Source organism: Humulus lupulus, chromosome 5, assembly GCF_963169125.1.
Source record: "Humulus lupulus chromosome 5, drHumLupu1.1, whole genome shotgun sequence".
NCBI classification, from domain to species: Eukaryota; Viridiplantae; Streptophyta; class Magnoliopsida; order Rosales; family Cannabaceae; genus Humulus; species Humulus lupulus.
In genome coordinates, this window is record NC_084797.1 from 217,910,983 (window position 1) to 217,938,098 (window position 27,116).

The 27,116-nt window shown below is 37.0% G+C and overlaps 2 protein-coding genes across 4 annotated transcripts; one reads left to right on the forward strand and one right to left on the reverse strand.

Moving 5' to 3' along the window:
• Positions 1–20,586: 20,586 nt before the first annotated feature.
• LOC133778173 (caffeic acid 3-O-methyltransferase-like) lies at positions 20,587–22,050 on the forward strand. Its single transcript, XM_062218038.1, has 4 exons — positions 20,587–21,036; positions 21,129–21,439; positions 21,524–21,588; positions 21,683–22,050. The coding sequence occupies exons 1-4, from the start codon at positions 20,633–20,635 to the stop codon at positions 21,977–21,979; spliced, it is 1,077 nt and encodes a 358-aa protein (XP_062074022.1). The 5' UTR covers positions 20,587–20,632; the 3' UTR covers positions 21,980–22,050.
• Positions 22,051–22,625: 575 nt separating this feature from the next.
• Positions 22,626–25,725, reverse strand: LOC133778172 (metal tolerance protein 1-like). Of its 3 annotated transcripts, none has more exons than XM_062218035.1 (2): positions 25,467–25,725; positions 22,626–24,020 (listed from the first exon to the last, which is right to left on the reverse strand). In XM_062218035.1, exon 2 carries the CDS (start codon positions 24,018–24,020, stop codon positions 22,779–22,781), a length of 1,242 nt encoding a protein of 413 aa, XP_062074019.1. In that variant the 5' UTR covers positions 25,467–25,725; the 3' UTR covers positions 22,626–22,778. The 3 variants fall into 3 exon arrangements, with proteins under 3 accessions (XP_062074019.1, XP_062074020.1, XP_062074021.1); XM_062218036.1 differs by lacking the exon at positions 25,467–25,725 and adding an exon at positions 25,306–25,432; XM_062218037.1 differs by lacking the exon at positions 25,467–25,725 and adding an exon at positions 24,850–24,873.
• Between the last annotated feature and the right edge of the window lie 1,391 nt (positions 25,726–27,116).

Sequence of the window (27,116 nt, forward strand, 5' to 3'; positions counted from 1 at the left end):
ACATATATGCCAAATATACCCATAACAAGCCAAATTACAACAATTGTCCTTTTAATCAGAAATGGGCCCACATGCATAATTAATACACCCAAAACATGCATATCAAGTCATATTATAATATAACTCACATAATGATGCACATATATATCATGAAATCACATAATCACGTAATTTTCATAATTTTTCATCCTGGCCCCCTAATCAAGGCCCTAAACCTTATTAGGTAATTTGGGACGTTACAACCAACATACCCATAATTTTTATCATTGAGCCCAAGCGGACAGGAAAAATGAGTTTGTTTACCGGTGGTCTAACCAGGAGGAGGACAAGCATTATTTTCCTTATCCACCACATTGGCATCCTTTCCAAGACCCACCACCATTTTGACATGATTCGTAGCAGGTAAGTTTTCTTTCTTTACTAATTTTTAAACATTGGGGACCATGTTTAGCTTAAGTTTGGGGGAGGGAGCTTATTTTTTGTTGGTTTTGTTTGTGTTGTTTTGTTGTGTGTTTGTGTGTCTAGTTTGTGTTAGTTGTTTGGTGTAGAGTTTTGAAAAAAAGAGGAAAACGGTTTTTTTAGCATAAATTCATACTTTAGGTTTTAATTAGGCTTAGGTAAAATTTCTAATTACGAATTTAGAGAGCAAATTTGATTTTGAGACATTTTTCTGCACTTTCATATTTTTATTCCTTCTTCGATCTTTTGAATTTTATGTTTCTGAATAATTATTTTTTTGTTTTAGTCATGTCTGATATGAACTAAATCCTCTATCTAGGGGTTAATGTAGTCGCTTGGATTTCTATTTAATGTTATTATGACGTTCTATTGATTCATCTTCTTATCCTAATCTATATTTAATTGTTTAATCCTAGTAAATATCTGATAAATATTTGTTTGATTTATGATTTTGATTCAAAATTCGAAAGATGTGAATTGAATATACTATCGTTATATAGACATAGGTTACATATTGGATGAAAGTACTTGTATGGCTTGTGTAGCAATTAGGTTTCTATGTTTAATGCCTGCTACTTTAAGTTTATCACAGAGATGTAGAAAACATGTATATAGGTTAAGATCTTATATCTTGAAAAAGAATAGGAATCGATTTTTGTTAACCTGCTATTAGAATAGGAAGAAAGAAATTTATAACTAATTAGTAAATTAACATAATGAAAAGTTGATGAAGTTAATACCCTAGGTCTTTTTATTATTGATTTTTATCTTTTGATTAATTGTTTTGTTTACAGTTATTGAAATTGTGTTTGTAATTAGATTTATTCATCTTAATTTTACTTGCCAAAAAGAAAGTAAAGAGAAATTATTGGTAATTAGGTTATAGTCTTTGTAGGAACGATTCTTATTCACTATCTATATTACTTGAATCAAATGGGTATACTTGCATATCATAATTTATTGATCACTGCCACACAGCCAACATTACACATGCTTATTTCCAATTACGGCTCTATATCCGAACAATCAAAACAAATACAAACAGATATGAACCACATGTAGAGCACAATTAGACATATTTGAAAGACGTTCACATTTACACAGATGTACATAGCATGGTTATAACCACGTTCTTTAACCAGAGCCAATGCCCTAATCTTGGTGCAAGCACCAGTTTTCTCACCACAGGTCCTATGCGGAAGGTGAAACGACTTTGAGTGCGATCCCTGTCATGAGTCGCGGAAACCGTAGTCACAACGCAAATGATACTCAAATTAGGGATTAAATCCAAACTCGAGTTCTAATCTAAATTCTAGCTCTTGGAACTAATATCCCCAAGTGGACCCCCAAAACATATTTTTGAGACTCCAAGCGTTAATCCAAAAATTCAGAAAAACACACACTTGGGAGCACCTAGTGCAGTCGCGCCCATAGAAACTTTTGGGTTTCTGGGGCACTAGCGCGGTCATGCCCTACCCAGCGCGGTCGCCCCCTAATCTCGAAACCCCAAATTGAAACTGAATTCCTAAGGTTCTAGGACCCTAGCGCAATTGTGCCACACCTTAGCACAGTCACACTAGGTCCTTGGAAATACAAAAATGAACTCATAAAGTTCTTGTTCTCCCCTAATCGAGCCCCTGCGATATCTAGCACCAAACAATCCTAAATCATTTTTTAATAAATTTGACACCTCCAATCGACCATAAAACAACTATATAACCCAAATACCACTTCAAGGCATCAACAAACACATCAAACATACCTTAAAACCATAACTCACTAGTTTGAGTTTCAAACTCAAACTTTCAAATCATAATTCGAAAATCCAACAATTAAAACCAGAATTTCAACTCAAATTTCGAGCCGTAACTAAACCTCTACATAGATTCTATACCCAATTCTTCCAACCCTATGATTTAGATTCAATAACTAAAGCTTAAATCCCAAAACAATCCAAAACTATGATGAGCACCAAGAGCACATAAAGAAATTAAAAAGATGATGACAAGCTTCAAGACTTACCTTTTTCCACTTCAAATTTTGAAATTCCTAACTGATGTGTGATCTTGGTGGCTTTCAAATCCTTCTCTTGCTGCCCAAATTCCTTCAAAAATTATTCCACAATTCAAAGATTGGTGTCCAGGGTGAGTAGATTGCCTTAATGTATTTTAGAGGAAAAATACACTATGAGTCAAAGAAGGGAACACGTGGGAAGGCTGGCTGCCTCCACACTTAGCCTGTTTTTGCCCTCAACTTTACTTATTCTCAAGACTAGTCCCCAAGGGTACTTTGGTCATTCTACATTAAATTCTTCACTAACCTCAAATTACACCTCTAATTCCCAAGTAATCCTCTAATCTTCCAAACACCAATATTTTTCCCAAACAATATCTCATATTCCATAAATTTCCAAAATACACAATGTGGATGCCAAAAATCCACCAAAGAAAAAAAAATCTCTAGTCCCTAGTTGGAACACAGGGATAAAGGTCACTTAGTCACACTAATGGGCCTGAGCCTGTAGGCCTTTTTGAATATAGGATATTGTCTCAAGAGAAACAACACGTTATGAGCGATGAGGTTTGGCCCTGCTAAGCTAAGAGGGCAGAATAAATATTGCAAGAGGAAAGGTGCACAAGGCCCTCACATAGTGAGGTCCGACGTGCTTGCGCGAGCTTGACATGCTCATGGGTCAAGATGCACTCACATGCGTAAACATTGCCAAAGACACTCGAGGCATACACCTATCTACATGCAAAGAGCACCAAGTACCCAGGCACTTCGCGAGACCCCCCGTCTCGCAAGCCTATCACCCACATCTCGCGAAGAGGCTCCTGGGGGTACTGTGGGTGTCTTGCGCCAATGACCCATGAGCCCACCTTGCATCTCATGAGGGATAGTCTCGCATCCGGAGGCACAACGCGCACCAAGGGTGTCACACACCTTGCCTCGCCCGCGGGCGTCTCGCAAGACATGGCCTCGCTTAGGTGCCTTGTGCACCCGGGTCCATGCCGCGGGAAGGGTCACGCACAGCGAGGTGCACTTTGACTCACACCTCAGACTCCAGCTCCCCAAGATGGTACCTCACACCTTGCACCCTCGTAGAGCCTCTCACGGTGAGGCCAAGTGTCTCGCGCCACGCAAAGGCACACCTTACGCCTGGCATCTCACCCCAAGGGCCTCGCACACCCATGCTTCTCATGCCACAAGAGGCGCACCTTGCGCCTGGCATCTCGCCCCAAGGGCCTCGCGCACCCATGCGTCTCGTGCCATAAGAGGTGCACCTTGCGCCTGGCATCTCACCCCGAGGGCCTCGCACACCCATGTGTCTCGTCTCAAGCCGCACATAGCGAGGCCATGCGTCTCGCACCACAAGAAGCAAACCTTGCGCCTGGCATCTTGCCCCAAGCCTCGCCTAGTGAGGCCATGCATCTCACGCCACGCAAAGGCATACCGTGTGCCTGGCGTCTCGCCCCCAGCCTCGCACAGTGAGGCGCATCACGCCTCGCCCACCTGCCACGTACCTGGCATCTTGCAAGACATCACGACCCCGCGCACTAGGGCCTCATACCACACCTCGCTCAGCCATGTTGAGGTGTCATGTACCCGTGCCACACTTCATCTCACCCAGATTCCTCTATGTCGTGAGGTCAACGCCTCACATACCCGTATGGGGTCTAAGACCACTAGAAGGGGCAGATGAGGGGCACAAAGAGAGACCCAATAACTATTTGGTATCAAGCCAATATTGGTATAGACAACTGAGTATATCGGTCACGTTAACACACAAGCTTTCCTACACTTAGTCGCACGTGGAGTAGCTTTGAGCAAGCACACGCCTTGAAGATGCGAGGATCACCGTCAGGTATAAGGCACCCATACGTGTACGGGTGCAGGACGTACGACCATGTGGAGGACAAAAGTGTGGCCCTGACATATGTGTCATGCGAGTAGTGGAGGTATAATGTGGTACCAATGCAGGAGTACTTTTGCAGGCCCCTAACACGTACCAGAGCCGACCACCGCTCCTTAAACACCACTATGACTTATGCCACAACCCTGACAATGTACCTATGTAAAATCTTGTCCCTTGGGACCACAATGTATGAAGGGCCATTAGAGCTCCAGTATAAATAGATCATCACCTGTAACGACCCAAATTCGCTAATAAGGCTTAAGGGCCTTGATTAGTGTGCCTGGAGGGCATAATGGGAATTATGTACGACTTTAATGAATAGAATGCATGATTTTGATTTAAAGCATGTTATATGACTATTTGAATATTCGAGATGCATGACTATGTGTATTAGTATGCATGTAGGCCCTGGTTAGGTTAGAAGGGCATGATCGTAATTTTGGCCATTATGGGCATAACTGTATTGATGTATGTGATAATTGTTGAGGCCATATTATTATGTGGATATATCTGTGATCTGTGGCTTAAGACGATCCTAGTGAGCAGATTAGTGAAAAAGTCATGGCGGGGATTTAAACCCGGCTCGGGGTGAGCCTAGGGGTATAAATGGGAATTTAGTGAGTATATTGGAGTCTATTGTGACATCGAGGAATATTATTGGTGATAAATTAGGTATCGGGAATTAAGCGGTAAATATTAGAGACACTCGAGGAGTTAGCGAGAATTGGGGTGAAATGACTAAAATGCCCCTAAGTGGACTAAAGGGTTAGAATTAAAAGGGAGGGCATAATGGTCATCTGGCTTGCAGGAGTTAAGTATTCTGAGGCTTTATACTTAGTGGGAATTGTAGAAAAGGGTAGAAGGCTGAGGAAAGAAAGAAAAGAAGGAAAAGAAAGGAAAGAAAGGGGAGGAAAAACAGAGCTGTTTTCTCTAGGGTCGGTTTGTGGTTCTCTCACCACTTTTCTTGGGTTTTTTTGGAGCAAAGCTCAGGGAGGAGGTAAGTTAAGCTAAGAATAAAGAATCCTAAGCTAGGCTTGGAGTATTGGCAGAGGTTTAGCAAGAACACCCTAACACTTGAGGTAAGGCTTTGTAGTTTCTTCAGTTTCTGGTTTTGGTTTTGAACTATGGTGTATAAGCTGAACTTGATGGGAACTTTAGGGAATTCAGGCCAAAGGGTGAGGAAGAGCAAGCTAAGGATGTGTAGAGGTTGTCTTGAAATCGAATTCCCATTAAAGGTATGAATTCTAAGCTTTTAACTCTGATGTTTTGGCTGGTTTCTGCTGAGTTTTGATGTCTAGGAGTGGCTATGGTGAATTTTGAGATTAGGGATGCATGTGCTTGAGTTTTGGGTATTTGGGGTGCTTGGGATGAGTGGAGTGTGTTAATAAGGTTTTTTTTTAGTTTGGTGAAGGTTTGGAGAAGTTTTGGTTGAGTTTGGTTCGAGGAAATCGCAGGAGGGAAAATTGGGAGGTTGCCTGTCTGTGACTAGCGCTACAGCGCTAGCCTTTGGGTGCTGTAGTGCTAGGCCAAGCTTCCTGGGGGATTTTTCTTCTACTTGTAGCACTGTAGCGCCCTCCTAAGAGCGCTGTAGCGCTGCCTTGTTTTCAGAAAGGGATTTTAGGGTTGTTTTCAAGGGTTTTTGACCAAGGGTTTGGGGTTTGGTTCCACCACCTTGTTTGGTGGAACTAGGACTTCCCGGGGGCTCGGGATTGGTCCCGAGGCTAGGTTTTGGAATTGAGGTTTGGTGATGACTTTAACCTATGGTTGTGTTTAGGTAAGCGCTAGGGCTCGAGAGGGATCGTGCTCAAGGAGTCAAGTGATCAAAGCTAGCGAATTGAAAGGTAAGAAAACTACACCCGGTTATATGTTTGTGATAGGACTAAGTGCTCCCGATATTTGTATTATGTCAATGATGGTATTATGCCATGGGAAATGTGATAGCGGCCTAAGGGTGCCGTACACAATATTTGCGCACAGGGCGCGGCTTGGCCACTGGTAGCCGAGGACAGCTTAATATTCACTGAGTTCGGCTTAAGCGGGCCGGAGTCAGTGGGATAACGGAGGGAGCGGCCTAAGGGCGCTAGCCCTAGTTATCATTTGTGAACTGATATATGATATGAGTTGATATGTTTAGTATGTGGAATACTTGATTATACTGAATGTTTATATGGTTGAGAATATGTGATGCGATATGAGATACTGAATTGTCTGTTGATTGCTTATGCTCTGTTGTTGTGTTTTCTTGCTGGGCCTTGGCTCACGGGTGCTACGTGGTGCAGGTAAAGGCAAAGGCAAGTTGGACCAATCCTGAGATGGAGAGCTGCGGGGTTGAATGTACATAGCCATCTGTTTGATCGCCATGGTCGAGGAGTGGATCAGGACAGGGATTTCCTAACTATATGGTTTGCCTTACTATGGCTTGATATTGTATTTAAACCTTATGTTTTTGTAAACGGTCTTTAATCTTGATATTTTTGGGATCCCGTGTAAATAGAAAACGTCTCTTTATGAAAAATTTGGCTTTTGGGACCAAAACATTTTTAACCCTAGTTCCTTTATAGTTTCAATAACACGTTTTTAATCAAATGACTTGATTAGCAAGTCTAGCACTTTATAAACACACAGTGTAACGGTCTTGGCTATCCAGGGCGTTACATAACCCCTCCAGAAAAGGGGTTGAAAAACTATTGTACACTCAGGCTATTAAGCAATATTCAAAGGCTTACTCCATTGTTGATCTGTGTTTACTTTTCCTTAAAGTTTATTCTAAGTTCTTATCTAAATATCTCCATAAATATCTTTGAGTTTTCCGATCTAATTTCGTTGACGAGATTTCACCGTCAACACACAAAATTACTAAAATACCCCTTAGCTTACCCCAAGCCAGGTATAAATCTCAGTTGTGACTTTTATGCTAAATTTCATAAAAGGATCAACTCAAGTTAAATATCACAAATATATCCACATAATAATGTAGTCTCACTCACATAGCATATAAAATTACAAATATACCCTCAACAGGCCAAAATTATGAAAATGCCCTTTTTTTAACAAAATTGGGCCTTTAAACACATATAATACACATAATCATGCATACTATTATTCATATAATTCAATTAATTAACCCATAATTACCCCCATGTGCCCTCCTAGCACGCTTATCTATGCAATTAATTTTATTAGGGATTCTGGGGTGGTACATTTATTGTCCCTTGCCAAGGGACCCATGCTGGCCTCCTCCTCCGAGATGCCAAGTCGAAGAGGCCTCTCCATCATCGAAGGGTTGTCTTCCCTCAACACGAGGCCCCTACTCTGCTCTGTGGCCACTCGTTTCCCCTTCTCGGGAATTCGTCCCACATCTCGTGCCATCTCCAATATCTTGTGGTCGAAGTGATAGAATCCTTGTTGCTGGAGGTGTTGTAGCTCTTCGGACATCTGAAACAAAACCAAGCAGTTAGCACCTTAACCAGAAGAAAGGTAGGCCAAAATGAGAACCCCTAAGACTACTGCTCGGGGAGTGGAGAAGAAAGAATTCTAAGGTATTGGGGTGTCCTCAGAACCAACAAATTGGGGTCGCAGAACACCACCGGAGTTCATGAACTTCGCTGGAATCTAGAAATCTTCCAATTTCCGGTCGAATGTCCATAAATGTGGAAAATCGCATAAAGCATGGAATAGGCCATTTTGACCATTTTATACGTCAAAATGAGCCCAAAATAACTAAAAGTCAAAAAGACCTCCAGATGCCAGAAATTTTAAAGCCCTAAGCATGCCACTACACACTCAACAAACCAGAACATAAAGCAAGAGTAGTTTAGGCATACTTACTCGATATAAAGTGCCTATAGGTATTGTGTCATGTACGGACCCAAAAATACTTCTTGTTGTTTGACCAGAAGAATGATGATTCCCTCCAGCTGTCCAAGTCGTCAGAAACGCAAGAACTAGTGAAATTTTTGGGGTTTGGAATTAATGAAGCTTAGGGAGAGTTTGAAGGCTCTGGTGTTTTCAAATTTTAAATGGCCAAAGTGAATATGTGAGAGGCGGTTCCCAAGTTTTATACTCGAAGAGATTGGGGTGGAAGAAACTCCACCCCGACCATTGATCACCTACGAGGTAGGCACCCGAGCGTGATCCAACGGTCATAATTATCAAGGCACGGATCGAGATCATTAGCATGGGAAAAGGAAGCATTGGATAAAGGGCGAAAGGACACTTTGAGTACAGATTGGACGTCTTAGGCATCACACAAACTCCTCATTAATTACACCAATTGATGGGCCTAACAATGGGGAGTTGACGCGTGGTGATACCTTTTTGGAAATGCGGCGTCATGGAGCCAAAACATCACCTCCCGTAGACTTTTGAGACTACTCGTCAGTCTTAAGTCTCCACAGTTTTAGGACAAGTGAAGACTTGGGGGAAAATTTTGTCTGTAATTTCATCATTGGACACCTGGCAGTCATTAGAGAAGTAATTAAGCTCCTTGTGAGACAGTAAAGATTCGTAGAGCTCGCCCAGAGCTCCTCGGAGTGGAGTCTCCTCCCAGCAAGTCATGATCCTTTTTTAGGCAGGGATGTCTCCAATTGAGGCCATATCTCGAGGACCACCCTAGTGGTCATCCCGCCTTCTTGACCTGATAGTCCTCCAAGTCTAAGAATTTTGTCCTCAGAGCCTGGAGAAAGCGCCAGGTCCCAGTCACTATAGCCTTGGGCCACCACAAGATCGTCTGATAGGTTTTTGGGTCTCTCGAGTAATGGTGTCGAGTTCGTACACTCAAAAATTTGCATTTCTCATAACGGTGCCTGACACATGAAAACGTGAAGTCATATTCTGACATGGTCAAAGACATGCTTCTCCTGAAAGAGTTGGGTGCAACCTGCGAATTGGGCCCCATGAGATCTGCATGGGCCCACCGTCGCCTTTGTCATATACAGGTGTTTTAATTAGGCTTTTAATCCCTTTTATGTGGGAATATTCTTGTAATAACTCCTCATTAAGAGAGTTAATGACTCTCAGCCTCTATAAATAGGGCCAGGGTACCATTGTAAAAGGGCTCACAATTTCTTGTACTCAAAGCACTCTATACACTGCTTGAGAAAACCTCCATTGAAGCTTGTCATCTCAAGCTTCAAGAACACTAATACAAGAGCCTCGTGGACTAGGGTTGTTTTATAACCTGAACCATGTAAAATATTAGTGTTAATCTTTTTTATTTTCTTTAAGTTCTGTTATTAAGTTGATAGCGAAAAAAGGCAGTCAACACAATTCAAAACAAGAATACAATTGGATAATAAGATTGATAAAATAAAGTTACAACTCAATAATTGCAAATACAAATAGATGGAGATAAAGTAGATGGAAAGAGAATACAACTCAAGACAATAATGTACAAATAAACACAATAAAAATAAGGATGAAGGGTGAAAATAAACTCTCACTCACACTACCAAAGTGAAGAGTAGTGGGGATCACTAGACTTAAACAAGGTTCAAAACCTTTGTCCAAAAGCTTATTTCCCCTATTCTCTTGGCACTAAGGGTCTCTCAAAGTTTAGGAAATAACTCTCACTCACACTACCAAAGTAAAGAGTAGGGGGCATCACTCAAAGTAAATTAGTTGGATTGAATGGAAACTGAGCTGGTCAGTAAGGATTCAGATGGGTATGTAAGGAGTGATTGGGTACGCTTCAGGATAGGGCTATGAACAGACTCGGTATCAGGGACACTATGAAGGATGGTATTAGTTTGGCGGAAAGAATTACCAGTTCAGTGGAAGAAGTTCTTAACTTGGGAATATATTAGACGGAGCATCGTATCGTAGGATTCGTTGACATCGCCTGTTAGGGATGAAGAGTTTAAATGCCCGGTTACAAGACAGGACAATGTCTTCAAGAATTGATCTTCGATTTGGTTATTACCAGCTGAGGATCAAGGAAAGAGACATTTTAAGAGTTATTACTTGTATCCAGTGGGGTGTGATGGATTATTAGTAAAGGTTCTTAACTGACTTAAGCTTCAACGGCACAGGTAAGTTCAACAAGCATAGAGTATAGGAACAATTTGGATGAGGCACCTTCAGGTTTGTTAGAGATGTGTTGATCTACTCCTTAGTTAGAAGCGGAATGTGGATGACTACTACGTTGATGATACCAAGACTGAAGCAGTGGGGTCGCAGTTAAGGTTCCAAAAGGTATTATCTTCATTTCTTCAAGGGTATTCAAGGTTATGCTACAAGAAGAGAAGGGGTCAAGTAATAAGAAACTCAGTCAGAAACCACTAAGAAATTACTGAAGAACATCTGAGGGATAAGAAGCACAACAAGACCTGTGAACACATCATCTACTACATACGTATCTTCAAAGGCAGCTATACCAGAGATTAGAATGACAGAAGAACTTAAAGTTAGACTGAATGGACAACTTTGTATCATATTTTTAGAAGACAGAATAAGGATTGGTTAGCACCCTGTGGTATAGGAATATGTGTGTAATGGATGGAAATGGAAGGGTAACGTGAAGGACTTTGTCTTTGTTAAGACATGAAACTGTAAGCGGTCCATCAAAGGCTGAGACACGCCCAGTTATAGAGTGATGAGATGATGGTTTGTGCCTAGCGGGAGGTGAAAGAATGGGAAAGTGGCCGGTATACATGGAACATTAAGTTAACAATGAATGCATAACGTAAGGGATTTGAACGTTTGGTCATTTGTAAGAAAGATAACCCTTAGACCAAGATTTGATGAGACCAATGGGTGATTCATGTTAGAAACCCTTCACTGTACAAGAAGAAAATTTAATTGGGAGCGGATCTTCTACTTGAGAAGATTTGTGTCAGTTGGATAGAACACCACGGATTATGGTAAGGTCAGGCAAGGTAACGAATGTGATTGTTGTCGCATCTGTGATTGGTTATGGACAAATATATATTTCTTTGGACAATGGAATTCAGAAAGAGAATCTTGTGGAAACAGTGAAGAACCCTACCAGAATAATATGAGTTAAAATATAAAGATCGGATGTGTGATCCGATGGAATTTGGTGTGGAGATGAAAGTCTTGAATGAACATTGTACTACCTTCTTAGGCATATGGTAGTCAGGAAGTTTAAATGGGTGATAAGGTTTAAAATTCATATATTGGAAGGTAAAATGGTATAGTGGTGGATTGTAAGAGTGAACCACATTAGTCTATAAGTGAGATGATTGGACATGGAAGGTTACAACTTAGCAAATTGAGCTAGCACATTTTGGTTCGTGTGAATGAGTGTCGTGGCGTGATAATTGATAGTGACGGGTTTAGACCCTTTAGTTTTCCAAGTTTTGGAAAGAAATTAGAGAACGAAGGGAATGAGGTTGGAACCTGGAATTATTGGTTGACTATAGATAGTATGGCAATCTGAAGACTTAATGGTTATTCTAAGGAATTATGCATTAAATGTGCAAATGCTTAGGATTTAAGGATAGTATAGTCCCATGATGAAATAGTCACAGTGATAAATGATGGATTATAGTTAAGGTGACACGGCATAAGATATGGTAAGATGGAAAGCAAGAGGTACTTATTCTAAGTAAAGAAATGAAAGGCAGTGAGTATTTTGGTTCAGTATTGGTTCGGGGGGAAAACCAATGAAGCTGTTAGAATTATGGACATAAGAGTTTGTAAGTTGTACGCTTTGGAACATGAAGTTCCAGGATAAGAGACAGACAAGAAAGAGTATGATATTCTGGGGAAGAAAGGGGAGTTTTGGCTCCCGATCCGTAATAGTTCTGAGATCGTACAAAGGTTTAGGCCGAGGGCCTACAAGTTAGCCTTACCCTAGTATGGGTGATGGCTTATGAGTATTACTAGCATCAATGACAAGACGGAAAAATGATCGCTGATGAGATAAACAGACCCTGGATTTTCAACAGAGTTGTTGTACAAGGAAGGGTTAATAAAATTATAGTCACAAGATGGGACCTTATGGAGCAAGATTTTTCACTCTAGTAAGAGTGTTATTGAAGGATAAAAGGTGAAGAATTGGGCTCTGGAATTATGGTCAGAGGTATGAGGTTTATTACCTGATGTGTTCGAATAAATTTCGAGGACGAAATTGTTGTAAGGAGGGGATAGTTGTAACGACCCAAAATTACTAATAAGGCTTAAGGGTCTTGAGTAGTGTGTCAGGAGGGCATAATTGGTATTTATATGAGTAAATGAATAAATGCATGATTATGTGATATGCATGATCCTATGATTATATGGATATGTGAAATGCATGTTTATGAGAATTAATATGCATGTGGGCCTTGTTTAGTTTATAAGGGCATATTTGTAATTTTGGCCCGTTGAGGGCATGAATGTAATTATATGTGATACATTGTTGAGACCACATTATTATGTGGATATATTTGCAGCATATGGCTTGAGACGGTCCTAGTGAGCAATTTGGCGAAATAGTCACGGCGGGGATTTATACCCGGCTCGAGGGAGCTTGGGGGTATTTTCGGGAACTTAGAAATTATATTGAGGGTTATTAGACATTGGGGAAAATAATTGGTGAGTAATTTTGGATGACGAGATTAATTGGTAAATACTAGGAACATTTGAGGAATTAACGGGAACCGGGGACAAAATGACCACTATACCCTTAGATGGACTTTAGTATTAATGGTTGTGGGAGGGCAAATGGTCATTTGGGTTAAGTGATATACTCATACTTAGGAAATTAGAGGGGACTAGAAGCTAAAGGAAAGCTCTCAGCTCACCCTCTCTCATCTCTCACGTATCCTCTCACTCTCTTGGTGAAAGTGAAGCTTTGAAGCTAAGGGTAAAAAGGAGCATAAGCTAAGGCATGGGCTAAAGAAAATTAAAGGAAAGGGAAGGCTTGAATTGTTGAAGGAAGATGGGGTCTTGGAAGAGAAGCTTAAGGGAACTTCAGCTGGGAATTTAGTTGTAATTTGAGGTAAAATTCTAGAACACCATCTTTAAAGTTTCTGGTTGAATTTTGGTGAAATTATAAGTGTTGGCTGGTTCTGTTTTGATTGATAAGTTGAGTAGAAATTTCAGGGATATAGCAGTGATTATTGTGTCTGGATTGAGGTATTGTTTGTGGTATAATTGTTTAGGGGATTTATGTTTATAGTAAGTGATTTAATTCTTAAATCCGTAGTTGGTTTAGTGTTGAATTGAGGGGAAAATTTAGGGCTTAATGGGTGTTCTTGGCTGGGAAGAAGGAGGAGGAAAACCCAGAATTTTCTGGGTCGAAGGGGGTGCACCGCGACCTAGGTAGGGGCGCTGCGGCGGGTGTGGCCTTCTGGTTTGGGATGCTCTCTGACTTAGGGGCGCGCTGCAACTTGCCTGGCCAAGTCGCGACCCGCCTCCCCTTTGGCAGGGGAGCTTGCTCTCTGACTTAGGGCAAGTCGCGACTTGCTGAGCCAAGTCGCGACCCGCTTGGGAGGTTTGGTCTTGGAAGAATTCTAAGTATTATTAAGGCTCAGGGGTTCGAACCTAGGGGCTCGGGACAATTTATACTACCCGATTTAGTAGAGATTGAGGTCCTGGAGGTTAGTTTTGTTCCCTAGGTAGTTTGTCTCTAATTGGAAGTTGATAGATATCCATGGCCTTTGTGACTAGGTTTATCGTCAAGGATTGAGGCTAAGGATCGTGCTCGGAATCAGTTCACCTTCTCTGCTCAGAATCAAAGGTAAGAAAACTGCACCTGGTTATGTGGATAAGTTGGGACTAAGAGTTCCCTATATTTGTATGCATTATTTTATGATGGTATTATGCCATGTGAGTATGAAATAAACGGCCTAAGAGTGCTAGAATTAATATTGGCGCACAAGAATGCGGCTCGACCACTGATAGCTGAGGTTAATTAAATAATCACTGAGATTGGCCTAAGTGAGCCAGAGTCAGTGGGTTGAACACTAGGCTCGGCCTAAGTGAGCCAAAGACAGTGACTTAAGCAGAGGGTGCGGCCTAAGGGCGTCGACCCTAGTTATTGTATGGTACGTTTACTGTTATTAATCTGATGATTATGGCATGTTAATCATCTGGATAATTGATTATTGGTTTGCTGATTGATATCACTAATTATGTGAACAATGTGGTCTGCTGAATGTCTGACTGATGATTTGTGAATTATCTGATTGTTGATTATTGATTATGCTCTGTAGTATGGTTTTCTTGCTGGGCCTTGGCTCATGGGTGCTACGTGGTGCAGGTAAAGGCAAGGGTAAGATGGATCAACCATGGGTTGGAGAGCTCTGAGGGCGAAGTGTACATTGTCAGCTGCTCGGTCACCACAGTTGAGGGTTTGTACAGGGACGGAAACCTAAAATGTGTATTTTGCCATTAGAATGGCCTCGATTGTTTATAACTTTTGGAAATTTTGTAAATATGTTTTTTAAACCCTGTTTTGGGGATCCCATCTACTAAACATTTATTTTAATGAAAATTATTCGCTTATGACAAAAAACTTTTAATTCTAACTTGTTTATGACTTTAGGATCACAATTTCATTTAAAAGACTTGATTAGCAAGTCCTGCACTATTTTAAACACACAGTGTAGAGGTCTTGGTTATCCAGGGCGTTACACTTAACCCTCCAATGGTAACAACCAGCACTAATCATCACTTACACTATTCATTTATCATTACCTATTGAACCAAACACTAGTTTGAGTAACTAGTGTTAAGATAGGCTACCATAAATGATGAATCTATATTTGGAGTTTAGTCTCATCCATCTAGATGTTCTTTGTCAAGTTTTCACTTAACCTCATAAAATTGATTCTATTTTGAGTCATTTTCTTTTCTCATGCATGTGAATCACACTCTTTTATTTCATTCAAACTTTGTGCTAGCTATAGTTTGAATAAAACAATTACACATTTTATCAAAATAGTGAGTTTGACCTAAGTCACTATTTTCACATTTTATTAATATTCAAGATAGTATATTTCTTGAATATTAATTCTAGAAACTTCCTTGTCTCTATAACTCCTTTTATGTTTTAGATTGATTCATTCTTGAACCAAATATCTCACGGATTACTCTTAGACATCAAGCATATCTAGCTTATCCATATTATACACATATATAGCTAAAATGAATTAGCATGTAGAATTCCAAATCACATAACTTGTATGTATATATTTTAATAAGATGATCAAATTAATCAATCATTTTCAAACAAAATAAATTGACTAATCTTGGAGCACCACTCCCACATTTCTCACATAAGATGATAATAAAATATCACTTTGTAATAGAAATCGCTTCATTTCTATTAAACTTATAATCTTAAAGAATTATCATGAGTCTTTAAAGCCTCATGATACTTTTAGATTTTCACCAAGGTAGGTCAAGATAAACAAAACTTCAATGTTAGCTTATTTCGACTTATTTACTTGCAAAAGCTAGACATACCCTTTTGAAAGTAACATTCACTTGGTTTGCTTTCTTTTTATATTTCACAAAATGAAATGTGTGAACACAAATACTTTGTGAAAATTTCTCAAGCAAATAATCACTAATTTTCATTTTTAGTTGTCTAAATAATATCAAAATCACTTAAACAACTTTTGTCCATTTTCTAAGAGTCTCTTTGAGATTCTTTTGTAAACACTATTTTGACATCCATTGATTTTCTCATTAAAATCAATTTAGAAGTGCCAATCTCATAACCACTTTAAGTCAAGGAAAAATAAATCCTCATTCATTTATTTAAACACTTTTATTTCGTATGATTTAAAATGATCTCCTCATGGAGATTAATTTAAACATATATCCTTTTATTTATTTTGAACCAAAGTGAACAAAACTCTCACCAATTTAGTCACCACTTTGGTTTTAAGATTCAAAATTGCTTCTCCAATTTTGTAATGTCTTCTCGTTGAGACATGTATCATTGAATATTTAAGAATTATTATTAATAAAGAATTCTCAATTATTTTCCCTTTTTGACATCTAATCTTTTAATTGTTAGAGAATATTATAAATTCAATGGAATAATAGAGACCAAAATTACAACTCAAAACAAGAATACAATTGGATAATAAGATTGATAAAATACAGTTACAACTCAATACTTGAAAATACAAATAAATGGAGATAAAGTAGATGAAGAGAGAATACAACTCAAGACAATAATCTACAAATAAACACAATAGAAATAAGGATGAAGGAAGAAAATATACAGTCACTCACACTACCAAAGTGAAAAGTAGTGAGGATCACTAAACTTGAACAAGGTCCAAAATCTTTGTCTAAAAGCTTATTTCCCCTATTCTCTTAACACTAAGGGACTCTCAAAGTTTAAGAAATAGCTCTCTGGAATTATCAAGCCTTGTATTTTCCAACCAAGTACCAAAATGGATGGAAAAAATCATATTCACAAGTGAGTAAAATGGTCTCAATTTATAGAGCTTTGATTCACCATTTGAATTTCAAACTCCATCAATAACCTTGGTTGTTACCAATGATTAATTGGTTGTTTAAGGAATTAAAATGATGAATTGGGAGTTACAAGAGGTGTTGAAAACGTTCAAAATCTGACAATCCAAGTTGCATTTTTGTCATATAAAACGTCTCAATTCATTCTCATTTGATTTTGTAACTTCCATACACCTAATGGCAGTCAAAATCATGTCTCCAACAACTATCAAATGCAATATCTTATATAATTCAAATTTAAAGATATGTAACTCTCATTTGCATATTTAATTTGGTGAATCTTTTGGAGATTACAAATGGTTACTGGTTTGTAAGATTTGTAACTCCCAAAAATATGCTACAAAATATAATAAACTCATTTTGTCACACTTATCTCTTTATTACTTAAAATCTAACATTATATCATTTTAATAAATAGAACATAGTGTTGACCATGATTTTGGCCAACGACGAGTAGACGTCAAAACTACAATGAACCTTCAAGAGAAAAATACGACACAGATTATTTTATAGTGGTTCAGCCCCAATTTATTGGTAATAGCCTAATCCACTTGGAGTTGTAATATATATCCTACACTTAAGATCAGATGAACTTGAGCCAACTGAGTTTCTTAAGTGTAAGTAGGAAAATACATAGTTTCTCTCTCTAACTTTCTTAGAAAATGCCCCAAGAATCCCCAAGTAACAGTCCCAAACTAGAGAGTTTTTCTCAGTCTCAAAAAATCAGATCCCCCCAAATGATGCCATGAGTCATTTATTTATAGGCTCATGGATCGTACATAAATATCTCCCTTTTACCGGGTCACTAGTTCTTCCAACAAACTTTAATTAATAAAATATAAATAAAACTAATATTACAACAATATGGCTATTATTCCGGGATATCTGAGAGATTCCCGCGGTAGTTGAGAATGATTCGGGTTGAAGTTGTTACTGATGAAATAGGCAAGCACCTCTCATAGGCAAAGCACTCCTCTAGCACACCTCTGGTCTAGCAAAACACTCTACTGGTTGGGCAAAACAAATGACTGGTCGGCCATGAACTCCACCGGTCGGCCAAATACTTCACTGGTCGGCCAAACACTTAACTGGTCGAACCAACACCTCACTGGTCGAACAAGCACATGACTGGGCAGACAAGCACATGACTGGTCGGACAAGAACATGACTGGACAGACAAGCACATGACTGGTCGGTCATGACACTTGACTGGTCAGTCAAAAATCCTTATCGGTCTGACAGAATCTCTACCAGGTCAGTCAGATCACTTTATCACAACTCCAAAGAGCCAATACATTTATTGACTATTAATGTGTCGTTTACAGACCATGTATTTCCACTTGTCACTTCTATTGCCATGTCATCGAACTCCAATTTTTGGGGATAACACATAGAAATATGTATATATATTTATTTGGATCGTGGATAACCCTAAATTATGGTTGTAATTGGTTTTCTTAATAATTTATTTAAAAATAAATAAACCTAAACTGGGTCAGGTCGTGATCTGACCAGCTTCAATCGTTAGCATGTCAAGTTGGGTCTTGCCCCACTTATATCATATTGGGGGTCGCCTCATCGGGTTCGGCCTCCGATCCACCCCGATTCACCAGGTTTTTTTGTCATCCCTAATTTAGAGAAGATATAAGAAACATTTAAAAATAAGAATAAATATCATTTTTGCCCCCGAACTATGACCACTATATGAACATGTCCCCCGAATGATTCGCGATGTTAAAAATTATCCTTGAACTATACACGTTACTAAAATATGGGACTTGTGTTAGAATTCGTCCTACGTGGCTAACAGATTGATGATGTGCCATTTTGTTTGTTGATGTGGCAGTGCCATGTGTGGAATAATTAGCAATTTTTTCCGTCGCACTTTAACCACTACCAAATTGTGTCCTTTTTTATTAAAACTAATTTAAATTTTTTTAAGAAAATCTAATTTTTTTTCTTAAAAATAATAATTAAATCATTACAAATTTTTTTAAAAAATAAATTTAAAAGATTGATAAAATAAATAATATGAAAAGTTTCAAATTAATTAAATAATTTCTTAAATATTCAAAAATTAAAAACCTAATTAATAACAAATAATTTTTTTGTACTTTTTCTTTTCTTTTATAATATAAAATAAATATATCTTAAAAAAAAATTAAAAATAAATCTTAAAACAAAGTTTTTTCCCCTTCGTCCTCCTCCTTTTAAATTAAAAGTTTTTTATTTGTTTGAGTTCTTCATCCTTCATCCTCCTTTTTAATTAAAAATTTTTTCTTTGTTGTAGTATTTATTTTAAATTTTCATTCTCAAATAGATTTATTTTATATTGTAAAAGAAAATAAAAGGAAAAAGTAAAAAGGAGTTATTTGTTACTAATTAGATTTTTAATTTTTTAAGGATTTAATTAATATTTTTAAGATGAAAATTTAAATTAGTTTTAAGAAAGATGGCACAATTTGGAAGTGGTCAATGTTCGGGGGGCAAAATTATTAATTATTATATACATGGTACTGTCACATCACCAAACAAAATGCCACATCATCAATCTATTAGCCACCTAGGACGAAATCTAACAAAAGTCTCATATTTCAGTAATGTGTATAATTCGGGGGAAAATTTTAATATTCTGAATCATTCAGGGGCACAATCATATAGTGGTCATAGTTCGGGGGGCAAAATTATATTTATTCAAAAATAATGTATGAAGAAAAATAGTAGAGCACCACCGAGACGAGAGTCTCCCCACAATAAGCTCTCTTTTCTCAATAACATGTTCGCTGATGACCATCGTCAAGAGTCTCCCAACCTTCACGCATGGGTATGGATTGCATGGCAATGACAGATTATAAGGTGGCTACTGAAGAGAAAGAGGGGAGGGAAAAAAATAGTTTTTGGATAAAATTTTAGGAAAGGTGGAGAATGTCATTTTATTGTTTTTCATTCTACAACAAAAAACTAGAATTTAGATTGGCATGTTTACTAAAGTGTAACCGAAATTGGAATAAATCAATTGAAAAATTAATGAGAATAAAATAAAAAAGAATCTTAATTATTATTTATATTGTTGTTTACTAAAACTATTCAGATAATGAATCAGAAGCATTTTATGTTATTTACATCATTAGCAAACGTAAACAGAATGCTTAAATTGACCAAATTTCCTTTTTGGAAATATAAAATACGTATTTTGTGAGATTTATTTTCAAAGTACAAAATTGTCTTTTAATTTTTTATTTATAAAAAGTAAAATAACAAAAATAAAAGTCATTACTTTAATGGCATTCCTTAAATATTAGGGGAGAAGCATTCTCATTCTTTTTTTCTTTATCCAACTAACTTCTCACATTCTTTATTTTAGTAAACATGTGAATGAAAATTATTACCGCATAAATAATATGATTCTTATTCACCTTAAGTAAACATGCTTTGATTTAGTTTTCAAAAATATCTTCACATTCACTTATTTTTATAGGTCCTGCTCATTTTTTTGTTTTCCAAATATTTTCAAATTGGATACCAATTCAGATCTAATTTTTTTTCAAGTGCCGCGGCTGCTATGACTATTTTAAACTCTGGAGCGGCTATTAGAATCTCCACCTAAGCAAGAAGTTAGCTGTCACACCTTAACCTTAAATTATTTATTTTGTCCAAAGTTTGATTTGATACAAACAAACAAAATTTGACCCCAAAACTCAAAACAATCACTCATCTCAAACATTCCTATATATAAATATATATTTACACACATAATATCAAATAACAGCATAAGGAAATTAAATTAATTGATTCATCAATTCTCAAACAAAAGAGATGAACTCCGATGAAATCAAAGAGGAGAATCACTCTCAATATGCCATGCAACTTGCGACCTCGTCCGTACTACCAATGGTTCTCAAAGCAACAGTTGAGCTGGGCCTTCTTGACATAATCGAGAGAGCAGGCCCAGGAGCTCTTCTCTCCCCGGCCCAAATAGCTTCCGAGCTCCCAACTCACAACCCAGATGCCCCTATGCTTCTTGATCGCCTGCTTTGCCTCCTCTCATCTCATTCTGTTCTCGCTTGTTCTCTTTCCCCTGACCAGTCTCGTGATGGGAAGATCCTCAGGCTATATGGGCTGGCCCCAGTTGCCATGTACTTCGTTAGAAATGGTATTGATGGAGTTTCACTAGCACCTTTACTATGCACCATGCAGGACAAGGCGTATATCGATATATGGTAATGATTTTTCGATGTGTTATATAGATTTGTATAACTAGAGTCTTGTTGGATTGATTTAAATCATGATGTTTCTATATGTGTGGTCAAAGGTACCATTTGAAAGATGCGGTTTTGGAAGGAGGTCATCCATGTAACAGAGCACATGGGATGAATATGGTCGAATACGTGAGGAAGGACAGTAGATTTGGTGAGCTTTTCCAGTTGTCAATGAAGGAATTCAACCCCATTTTCATGAAAAGGATTTTGGAAATTTATGAAGGTTTTAAAGGTTTAACTTCATTAGTTGATGTGGGTGGTGGTGATGGCGCCAACCTTAACATGATCATCCCCAAGTACCCTGCTATCAAGGGTATCAACTTTGATTTACCTGCTATACTAGACAAGTCTTCTTCATTTCCTGGTATGAATCCAAAAGATAAATCTAATAGTAATACAACTCGTGTTTTTTTTCACTTTATAATCATTTTGGAGGATTTTGCTTTAGGTATTGAGCATTGTTCAGGAGATATGTTTGTAAACATTCCCAAAGGAGAAACCATTTTCATGAAGGTCAGTTTAGATGGTTCTTAAATCTTATTCAAATGAATGTACAATTATGAGAAAATTGTTACTTTAAACTAATGAAAAGGCTCGAATGAAACAGTGGATATTGCATGGTTGGGATGATGAGCATTGCTTGATAATACTAAAAAATTGCTATGAAGCGTTGCCAGAATCCGGGAAAGTTATAGTAGTGGATATGGTGATATTGGAAGCCCCAGAAACAAGCTTAGCTGCTAGAAGCTTATATCAGTTCGATACGTTCATGATGAATAACAATATCACAGGGAAGGAAAGAACAAAAAGAGAATTTGAAGGCCTAGCAAAAGCAGCAGGGTTTTCTAGCATTTGTGTGGCTTGTTCTGCTTATGATTTTTCCGTTGTTGAACTTTTCAAATAAGCATGAAATTTCAGATGTTCTTTCTGATTTCCTGTACCATTCCACTCAATAAAACTGTGTACTTCGAAGCATATATATATATATACAGATGGACATACATATATATATATATAATGAGACTACCAGGGGCCATAAGAAGCTTTGCCAGAACAATAATCTAGAATAAAAGACAATGCATTTTATTAAATTAGCAATTAGATAAAACACAAACAGAACAAGAAATCAATTTTTTTTTAAAGTGTATGTACTTTAATAAACATGTCCATCCAAACTAACATAATTGGTAACACAAGCAAAAAATGACCACAAGACATTTCGAGATTGCAATCCAAACCTTGCCATAGCTAACTCATCAACCATAGAATTATTTTCTAAGAAACTTTGAAAAGACAACCTTGTTCTTAGAACTTGAAAACTTTGGATATGTTCATAGACAGAGTAGAGAAGAGAAATTTTATGCTTTCTCAACTTCCTTGCAATTGAAATTTCAAAGAAATTTGAATGAAAGGTCAAAGGTTTGACTGAGTTCTGTTCGAATTTTGGGCTCAAGAGAGCTCTTTGTTGTATGTTCACGGAAAGATCCTTTCTGGGAACCACTTTTGTCTGAGTAAAGAAAACTGTGAAAGATTGCCACACAGAGATACACTTGAAAAATAACTTTCTACCAAAATTATTTGGAATATATGAAATAAGAGACAAATATTATTTAAAGCAAAAGGCCTGCTAAAATAATATTTCAAATTACATAGAAAAATATCAAGTTTGAAAGACTGTCTCGCCTAAATACAGCCCTCCAGATCTACTCGCGCTCTATTTGAATTGTAACATGGCTAATGTTATACTCTCTCTTTATGTAGTTAATGACCTTATCTAGCACCATGTCAGCATCAGCATCAGGCTTCACTATAACATGGCAAGCCAGCAAGACCTTCCCAACAGTAATAGCCCAAATGTGAAGCTCATGGATGGCAACAACTTCATCCATCTCACAAAGACCTTTCTCGAGTTTTGTGGCATCAATCTCTCTAGGTGTGCTCTCCATCAGAACTTCCAAGATGTTCCGCAGCATCCTGATAGTCGTTCCCAGCACAACTACTGAGAAAATGAGTGTGCATATCAGATCAATAATCTTCCACTCAGGTTTATACCATATAATTGCTCCACCAATCATCACTCCAACACTCTGAATGGAATCCCCCAGCACATGGAGATAAGCCCCCTGTATGTTGATATTCCACTGCTTTTTCTGTTTAACTCCACTTTCTGTTTCAACTTCATCTTCACAGTGATTCTTAAGCAGAGGTGCATTGATATCATCTCCATGAGCATCATGCTCATGATCATGCTGTGACGGACCCCCATGGTGATGATGATGATGTCTGGTCACACTGATCCCGTGATGATGTGTGTCACCGTGATCCCCATGGCTGTGGTGATGCTTTCCATATCCATGATCATGCCCCCCATGTCCATGATCATGACTGTGGCCATGATCGTGGCCCAACAACAGTGCCATGGCAATATTAACCACTAAACCAAATGCAGAGACCGCAAACATGAGAAAACCCTTAACTTCCCCAGTTTCATTGATAAGTCTGGCAATGGCTTCATAGACAAGGATTCCAGCAAGAAGCCATATCATTTGAATGGATACAAGAGCACCCAGTATTTCAATCCTAAAGAAACCATAAGACTGACGAGGAGTTGCCTCCCACCCTGATGCCCATATTGAGAACAAAGAAATTGCAAATGCTGCAACATCTGACAATAAGTGAGCTGCATCTGTCAAAATTGCGAGACTGTTGGCTTTAATACCTCCAACAACTTCTACACTCATGAAAATGACACAGAGTACAACTGCTGTCAAAAGTTTCCGCATTGAGGCTGATCGTTCCTCTGCATCTTTAGAACTTGTTTTAGCATCTGCAAACCCACATGGCGCTTCACCACATACCTTAATCCCACGAAAGCTTTTGTCTTCAGCTGGAACATTTCCTCGTACTTCAATAATATGTCCATGTTCAGAATTGTGCACTTCCATCTGAAACAAACAAGCAATAGAAAAAAGATTTTCAATTCAAATTTTATCAATGAATATGCGGAAGGAAATCACCCCCCTATCACAACCACGAGAATAAAATTCTAGAATCATTTATTATCAACAGGCAATATATAAAGCCTGCGGCACAGTACTACACAACTGAAGCGTAACACGATGATATTGATCCCAAAGGTAAAAGCTTTAAAAAAGCTTGGCTCCATCTAATACATCATCACACTACTAAAAGTAGACCAAAGAGATAGAAAGATGAAAGTGACAGAATATGTAATACACTACCTCCCACATCTTAAATAGACTAGCACAAAAACAGAATTCTTATTTCAAGTAAATAACTTATAACTATGTTCAGAAGGTTACATAAAGTCAAATTCATACGTAGCCTGAATGTTGAAATTTTTGTCGCACCATTCACAGTACAGTAAAGTTGTGTGTAAAACAAAATACAATATCTAATGAGATTTATAATACTATATGAATGTAATTAACAAAACCAATTTCCTACCCTACTCTCGTTGAGAATTTTCTAAACTTGAAAAAAGATAAATATCCTAACAAAAAAAAATTCTACAGCTTTGTTCAGGGCACTTTCTGCAATAAAAAATGCAGCTTACAATATTCCATGACATCCACAAATAGCGTGGAAGCACCTAGAAAAATCAGTGGACACCTTGATGGAAAACAAAATAAGCAAAAACATTGATTTTCATATAAGTTCCTCACAATCACGTTAACACTGCCATAAAAGAGGGTGAAGCTGTAAGCTTATACTCGTTTAAGGACTCTAGAATGCTAAGAAACCAGAAAGTACCTAAAGTAATCAGTCCTAGCCTAGTCCGGACTCCTGGTCCAAATAAAGGATTCAAGGAATTAAAATTCATAATTAAACTAGAATTCAAAAATAAAAATTAGGACTTGTAATATTCCAAAAAATCTTAATATGAATCCTAGAAGAACTAACAGGTTTAGCATTGACTTCCCACGTTAGAAAACCGGCGTGAGTCAATTGCATAAGATGAAAACAAACAAGGTCTTCAACAGAGAAAATAAGACTTGGGTGGAGATGGTATATTTTTGAATGATTTTCCAGGAGAGAAAAAATCCCAGGAAAATCACAAGACTTGTAATAAAATGTTCTGGTTACTCATATACATTAAAATCAAACAAGAGAACTCGCGAAACAAACTGAGATTACAATCAAAATCTTATAAACAGCGATAACACCTCGTTTATAAATGTTATATATTTATATATAAATATTACATACATATACAAGATAAACCCAGTAAGCTCTATCAACCAAGGTCTTGTTGGGATAAAATATTATTTGAGGATCCCATCTGGGGATTTGAAAAGGAAAAGGAATTCAATATACAAACCAGGGAAAAGAAGATAACAAATAAAAAATAGAGAGAGAAGAGAGGTGACCTTGAATCCAAATGCAGGATTATTGACTTGGAAAGGTGAAAGATTCAAGCAGATAAAGATGAATGTGAGGTCCTCAGATTCTTCTAGTACCTACAATATATGAATGGATTTATATTCATATATTATAGACCCAGAATTAATATTTATTAGAAGAAGAAAAAATGGTATCAAGAATCAAGAAAAGGATGTAGAAAAAAATACTAATGTCACTGTTAAAAGTGGGTGTCTTTATCTAGGGTTTCCTGTGAATGGGATGACAATCTCTGTTTTCCATGAAAATTGTAATTTGTATTCTAGTTCTTAATTATAATTTTTTTTCATTTTTTATTTATTTTGCAAAACCTCTGACAAACTAAGTATATAGTTACTTTGTCAGGATTTTTTTTTTTAAGAAGGATGAATAATTAAACATGTGAATGAATGATGATAATGATTAATATTTAATGTGCTGTAAAAGTTATATATATACTGTAAATGATGATGTATGATGTGTATTTATTTATTTATAACTCAATTTAAAATTAGAATTTTATAGATTCCTTGAAATCGCAAGTCAAACTTGGAAGATTTTGCTATTCATATTTTTATTTGATTTTTTTTTTTAAAGTGGATTGGACAAATTCAAAGTACAATTGTTTTCTATTGTTATCATCACCTAGATAGACTCATTATTTTTAGGTGTTATTGGAATTGAATTTTTAGAATAATAATTTTGACATATATTTTAAAAAATTAGGATTCGAGTAAAAAAATTATATTTTTAATAAAACAAGTAATTAATTATTTATTTATAAAATAACAATAAAAAAGTAAATTTAAAATCTAATGTATAATTCATTTATTTATTAATAACTTTCAAAACTAAATTCAAACAAATTAAAAAGAAATCAAATGTGTGTTTATCTTTTTCAACCACATTAAAATTAGCACAAGCAACATTTTTAAAACCAACCTAGATTTTAAATTTCAGGTTTTTTTATTATATTTTTTTATATTAATAAATAAATTTGAATTTGTAGTTTATATTTTATTTTTAAATTATATTTCATATAATAATTTTTATCTTTTTAAATCTTAAATCAATATATATTTGTGTGCATAATAAATAAAATTTAATATATTTGGACCAAACTATGAGATATCACGTCGACTAAGTAACATATTTGAGTGTATTTTTTATATGAATCCAGATATTTTTGCTGTAATAATCATAATAAAATGTCAAATAAACAGCAAAATAATAATAAACAGAATATTTTATTTTTAAATAATATAGTTTTATGAGAATTTTAGTGAGGTGTCATTTCCGCCCCCCACATGTTATTTTTTAAACAATAAAATTATTGGACACTAGGGAGGGTTGTATTTGGAAATTAATAATCTCTATTCCTAGTATTTGTTTTTCTTCCAAAAACCTCCCACATTCCTGAAAGTCCTATTATAGCATCATACACACTCATCTACAACACATTACACACCAACCAAAATTGAATTTTGTTTGATTAATACAATATAATATATTAATAAACCATGTGATTCATTCTTAGAATTAGAGTAGAGTATTATTATTATTAGGGTTTATACTTATTTGGACCTTGTGTTTTTTCCCATTATCTGTTTGGACCATGTGTTTTGACAAATTACTTTTTA